The 6,458-nt window shown below is 42.3% G+C and overlaps 1 protein-coding gene across 2 annotated transcripts in view; it reads left to right on the forward strand.

Moving 5' to 3' along the window:
• The window catches only part of GORASP2 (golgi reassembly stacking protein 2), a 43,045-nt gene that overhangs the window by 14,516 nt on the left and 22,071 nt on the right, over nucleotides 1–6,458 (forward strand). For both annotated transcript variants that reach the window (XM_019522787.1, XM_019522786.1), the window contains exon 3: nucleotides 4,579–4,659. In XM_019522787.1, coding sequence (XP_019378332.1) covers nucleotides 4,579–4,659 — 81 coding nt within the window. The remainder of the gene's footprint in view (nucleotides 1–4,578; nucleotides 4,660–6,458) is intronic.

The following is a 6,458-nucleotide window of genomic DNA, read 5'->3' on the forward strand; positions in this document are numbered from 1 at the left end:
CTGACCACTACCAGGACTGATAAGGAATAACAGTCACAAGCTGGCATAGGGTAGATTCAGGCTAGACATCAGGAGGCGCTACTTCACTGTCAGGGTGGCTAGGATCTGGAACCAACTTCCAAGAGAAATGGTGCTGGCTCCTACCCTGGGAGTCTTTAAAAGGAGGCTGGATGAGCAGCTGGCCAGGGTCGTTTGACCCCAGTATGCTTTCCTGCCATGGCAGGGGTGGGACTTGATGATCTGCTCAGGTCCCTTCCGACCCTACCAACTATGAAATGATGAAAAAGTGGTATTAGTGGCAGATAATTGCTGGCCTTGTGGTAACCATTCTTTGCATTGCAGTAGGCACGTTTTAAGTTTTCACTGTGCTCCCATGTGCTTGATTGCTGCCTCATCAGCTGGCTGTGTGTTGAGCATGCTAAGTCATACCTCCAGGAAGATGAGCAGTCCAGGGTCGTGTACATAAAACCATGGAGAGAACAGTAGGGACTTTAAATTAAACCTATGTAAATTCCCAGAGTAATCCTGCAGTGTAGACATGCACAAAAATATTTACTGGCAGTCTGAAAATAACCAGTTCTGAACGAATATGGTAAAGTCTAATTGAACATAATGGTATTTCTCTGTTGGACACTAACTTCAGGGTGCTGTATTTTTTCATTCACTCTGGGCACGTCTATATGTGGCCATATGGCACCTTTGTTACTGTGCTGTCATTTAGTACCTTTTGGAAGTACTAACAGCCTGTACTGCGCCGTACCAGCCATGCATGGTTATTTTTGGCCGCTACGTCACTGTAGCAATGCGCTATAATGAGGGAGTGCAATGCTACAGTGGTGTAGCAGTGGAGTCACGGTTTTTGCCAATGGACACTACAGCACCATAGCGCGTCACTACAGCACTGTAGCATCTTGTGTAGATGCATCCTCTGCTTCTTATTCTTCTTTTCTGAATTCCCCGAAGAATTAAATTTCAAAGAAACTTCACTTTCTATAACTCTGGGGGCTCATTGTACACAAAAGGCTTAATGCACAGTAGATTAATTCTACTGCTCGGTAGCACAGCTGGCAAAAGCCATGCCAACATGCAGTAGACTGAGTCACTTAAAAACTCTTTATCTGCACTAATATGCAGTAACACAGATTATGGCACATTCAGTTAGCACCTGTTATTACTAACATGTACTAACTGAATGTAAGGTACTAACTTAATGTGTTGTAATTATGGTGCATTAATGAACGTGCAGATGCGTCCAGGGTTTTCTAGACCATCACAGAGTCTGTTAAGATATTTTTGCACCAGTCATTAAATGAGGAACTACCCAGCACATTTCTAGGGAGGCAGGCTTACCTTTTAAGAATTGGCTTTCAAATACAAATGCAAATTATACTTTGGATAAGCTAATTATTGAAAACCCTGTGACTGTTCAGTACAGTACCTGTAGGAACCAGTCTTTTTACCTAGAAATGAAAGTTTGGAGAGGATGCTATAGTATTCCCTGTTGTATAGATATGTGGACAGCCTTCTCAGACTCCAGTTTTAGACAAAAAATTCAGACGGCTCTGAATTGCTGCACTAAAATTGGCTCAGTTTCATTCATTTAATACTGATGCTGTTTAACAAAGCTGTGAAGCAATCACAGTAAAAAGTTAACCTTCTAAACCAGTGATCCTCAAACTTTTTGGGCTTGAGTCACCTCTTCATAACTTTTGTGAATTGAGGTACCCAATTTCAAAAACTAATTTATATATTGCAGTGTTTACGTCTTTACAGAGAGGCAGGCCAGTGAAGTAGAGGATCCACCAGGCAAGGACAAGCCTGTGTGCCTCTCTGCTTATCTCCCTGGGGGAGAATCATTTTTGTAGACCGTAATAGAGTCAGTCTGGAACCATAAGTTCTGAATATGTAGGCTTTCACTAAAAAGTGATACGTAAACTAATATTTTGGCCCTCCATCACTTGCCCAGGAAAATCTGCCCAATCACCACTTACAAATGGATTTTTTTCAAGTTCTGGTTTTGTGTGCGTGTCTGGCTGGGAATATTTGGATAAGAGGATAGTGATACAGATAATTGAGCCTTAGATTTTTTCCATAGTAGAACATTTTACATTTTCCTTCAGGCAGTCCATATTAGGTAAACTAGATTCTGCCAGGTAAAGCAGTTATGCAGTGCTCAAATGCAGCTATTCTGTCAGGATGCAAAAATGCATAGTAAGAAATCCTCCTCTGAAAAATATTGAACTGTTCCAAGTCCTTTGCAAGATGAATATGGAGTGTAAGGAATAAAGCCACTGGGTAAAATGAATCATGTTACAAAGGAAGACAGACATTATTTATTGTAACAGCTGGAGGAAAAACTTGACACATTTACTGGAGTTGTTATTGTCTAGAATGGCTATACCTATGATAATGTAAATACAGAGATATTTGTCTCTGATTGGAGTTTCTTCTATCTAGCATAAAAAAGCAGACTTTAAGCTTCTGGGTACTATCTATAAAATATCTAGGTTCTGCCTTCTAGGAAGTGGGCAGATTACTTGAGCTAAGACCATTTCACTCCTAAGACCTTATATTGATGTCTTAACTAACCAGAGTTTGTTCAGATGCTTAATCTTTCTCAAAATTGGCAGGTGTAGCAAATTTAGTCCCTTCTGGCCCTAATGTCTATGAAATTTGGTTGCATGGGGATAGTGTTTACACCAGTATTTTAGGATGTAGTTTCGACTTTGAGTCAGTAGAAGGTAGAAGAAGCATAGTCCAATGCCATTAATGTTTCTGGGAAGACTGGTAAAAAGCAGGATGGAATTATTCTTTACATTCAGTTCTACCAATTAACTAGAGCTAGATATCTACAATTTTATCTTCTGCAACAAAGGATGTATTAAACTCAGTTTCTGTTAGAAATAGCAGCTAATATTGTTTAGTTTATCAATAAATTAGTGATGCATTTTGTTAAAATAGATTTTTTTACCAGCAAGCTTTTCTACATCAGTTCATTTGTTTGTGTTTATAAGAAATTTGTAAAAATCCGTCTATGCATCTTCATTGCCAGCAGATTGAGGGACGTGATTATTCCCCTCTGTTCTGCACTGGTAAGGCCACATCTGGAGTAGTGTGTCCAGTTTTAGGCCCCCCACTATAGTAAGGTTGTAGACAAGTTGGAGAGAGTCCAGCAGAGGGCAGCAAAAATGGTTAGGGGGCTGGGACACATGACTTATGAGGAGAGGCTGAGGGAACTGGGCTTATTTAGTCTGGAGGGACAGACATTCAGAAAGCCTGAGTTGATTCAATCTTTGCAGGTTATTCTAACCTGGCTAGGCTAAATCAGTTTTTAATCCAGACAGACATCCCAGACTGTGGGCACATGCCTGCAGTGGCTCAGGCTAGAAGCTGGGAGGTGCTAGAGCAGCCCTTCATTTGCTTCCACAGGGCAGAGCTGAGGGGGGGGTGGTCAAGCCCTTGGCAGGATGCACTGATTATTTCTTCCCTGCCCCTCCAGCTGCCCAGCAGGGAATGTTTATCACCCCTAACTGGGTGTTTATCAGCTCATTGATAAAACAAAGCCTCTCTCCATTAACTAATGGAGTTCTCTTTACAGAGCTCTTCCAAGGAAGGGCATTAAGCTACCTGTTGATTAGCTCCAAAAAGCCTGTCTTTCTCTGTCCTCTCCCACAGCAGGGACTGTAGCCAGTGTGTGGTCTGCTAGCTAATGCCGAGGTGTCTGCATAAGGCAGAGGAGAAGGGGGAATAATCCCTGCTTAGCAAGGAGAAGCCAGGCAGATGCTCTGTTCCTGCAAGCCTGTGCCGAGCAGAGGGGAGGGGCCAGCCCTGCACCCTGCCCAGTCCAGAGAGCATGCTGGGATGCTGGGGGGTGTCTGGTTTATCTTAAATCAGCAAGGGGTTTGGGACAGACCTTGCATAAACTGGTTTGAGCCAAATCAGTTAAGTCTGATAAACCTGGTTGAATGTAGTATCTCAAACTGGTTTCAGCCATTTTCAAACTGGTTTATGTGCACTGAATATCTGTTCTGTTACAGATTTAAACCAGTTTCTAATCACAAACCGGTTTATGTGTAATATCTGTCCCTAGCCGAGAAGACCAGGGGGCGAGGGGGGATTTGGTAGGAGCCTTTAACTACCTGAAGGGTGGTAACAAAGAGAATGGAGCTGGACTGTTCTCAGTGGTGACAGATGACAGAACAAGGAGCAATGGTCTCAAGCTGCAGCAAGGGAGGTTTAGGTTGGATATTAGAAAAATAACATTTCTTGCTACAAGGGTGATGAAGTACTGGAACAGGTTACCTAGCGAGGTGGTAGAATCTGTATCCTTGGAGGTTTTTAAGGCACAGCTCAACAAAGCCCTGGCTGGAATGATATGGTTAGGGATGGTCCTGCTTTAAGCAGGAGGTCGGACTAGATGACCTCCTGAGGTTAATCTTCTATGATTCTGTGTATTGTTTGTGTCTAAAACTATATGGTTTGCAATAGAAGAGATTAATAGTTGTAAAATACAAACTAGGATACCTACAGAATTGTGACATTTCTGCTAATTTCATGTATTATAATCTCTCTCGATAGGTACAAGAAAACTCACCAGGGCATAGAGCTGGACTGGAGCCATTCTTTGATTTTATTGTTTCCATTAATGGTTCGAGATTGGTAAGCTTGCTGTATTATGAAAACTTATTTACATATAAGCAATAGATTTTATGGCAGGAACATATTGTTGTTGCTAAACTGAGTCAGCGTTTTATTTAAATCATTCATTGATAGTTTCTGTACCTTGGCAAACCTAGAAACTGGTTTTGCATTGTTTACCTTGCCATCACCCCAGTAGTTTAACTTTCAGCAAAATTTAAACTGGAGAATAATACGGCGCTATGCTGAATGCTTGTAAGGCCATGTTTCCTTTCCCTGACTGAGGCCCTAATCTTCTAAAGGATTATAAGGAAGCCCTGTAACCTTAGTGTTGCTACGGTACTGGAATTGTTAGTAGTATGGATGAAGGAGGAAGAACATGGTCAAACCCCTTTAGATTTTTCAAACATGAAATTTCTGCTGCCAGAGCAACCTAAGCTAGCAGGAAAGTAGGAATGCTTGGGTGTTGCCTAGGCATATTTTCTACAGATCTGTGATTTGATCTTCGTGCCTCCCATTCAAGCACAGATTTCTTTCCCAGAAAAGATAATGGGTCCTGTGGGACAAGCAGGGCAAATGGAGCTTGTCATTGAAAAGGTCATGTTCATTCTAGAGCCACTGAAGTATACTTTTTTTATGCTGCTTTGATCCTGCTGCCAGGCCAGCTGGAAGTACACACATGTTCCTCTTAGATCCTGATGTAGCAGGTGACTCCAGAGAAATGTTTCCAAAAGATGATGTGGCTCTTCTATGCCTATCTTGTCTTCCATTATCTGTAATGTAAAATAGTGAAACTGCATCTGTGCAGACTTGTCAGCAGAGATTTAAAAATTCAGAAGTACTTCAGAGCTCCCATGATCAAAGTGAGGCTCTAATGCTAGGGACAGAAATTAAACATAAATTGGTATAAGTGATTGGAAACTGGTTCAAATCTGTAACGCAACATAAGTTCAGTGGACATAAACCGCTTTCAAAATGACTGAAGCCGGTTTAAGATAAACCTGGATGGATGTAGTATCAGACTTAACTGATTTAGGTTAAACTGGTTTATTCAGCTTTGTCCCAGATCCCCTCCAGGTGCAAGTTAACCTATAGTTCCCCAACATCCCAGGATGCTTTGCACCTCACCCAGGAAAGCCCCCTTCCTGGGGTGGGCAGGCTAGCTCTCTCCCAGGTACTTTGCTGTAGCTGAGTAAGGAGGCATGCTCTAATGCCCCCCAGCTTCTGGCCTAAGGCACTGCAAGCATGTGGCTGCATTTCAGTGAATGTCTGTTTGCTTGCTTTTTGGTTCAATCTATGTAGTTTAGACTAACCTGTGAAGACTGAATCAATTCAATGTTGAGCTTCTTGACTGTCTGTACTTGGAGCCATTGCACTAAACACTGGTCCAGTTCCTTCAAAGAATTAGCACCTGAAGCCAGAGTAAACTTGAAGCACCATTATGACAGCTGTCAGAATCGCAAGGTTCATTTTTTGAAATAGTTGCCTGTTAAAGTGAAGTGTGAATGTTTTATAGCCTATTGTTAGGATCCTGAAATAGTTTTTGTACATAGTTTCATAGTTAGTAGGGTCAGAAGAGACCTGAGCAGATCAAGTCTGACCCCCTTCCATGGCAGGAAAGACTACTAGGGTCAAACGACCCCAGCAAGGTGATTATCTAGCCTTGCCTTAAAGACCCCCAGGGTAGGAGCCAGCACCACTTCGCTTGGAAGTTGGTTCCAGATCCCAGCCACCCTGACAGTGAAGTAGTGCCTCCTGATGTCTAATCTGAATTTACCCTCTGCCAGCTTGTGACTGTTATTTCTAGTCACTCCTGGTAG

This window comes from Gavialis gangeticus, unplaced genomic scaffold (assembly GCF_001723915.1).
Source record: "Gavialis gangeticus isolate Ggan-Ray unplaced genomic scaffold, GavGan_comp1, whole genome shotgun sequence".
In the NCBI taxonomy this organism is placed as follows: domain Eukaryota; kingdom Metazoa; phylum Chordata; order Crocodylia; family Gavialidae; genus Gavialis; species Gavialis gangeticus.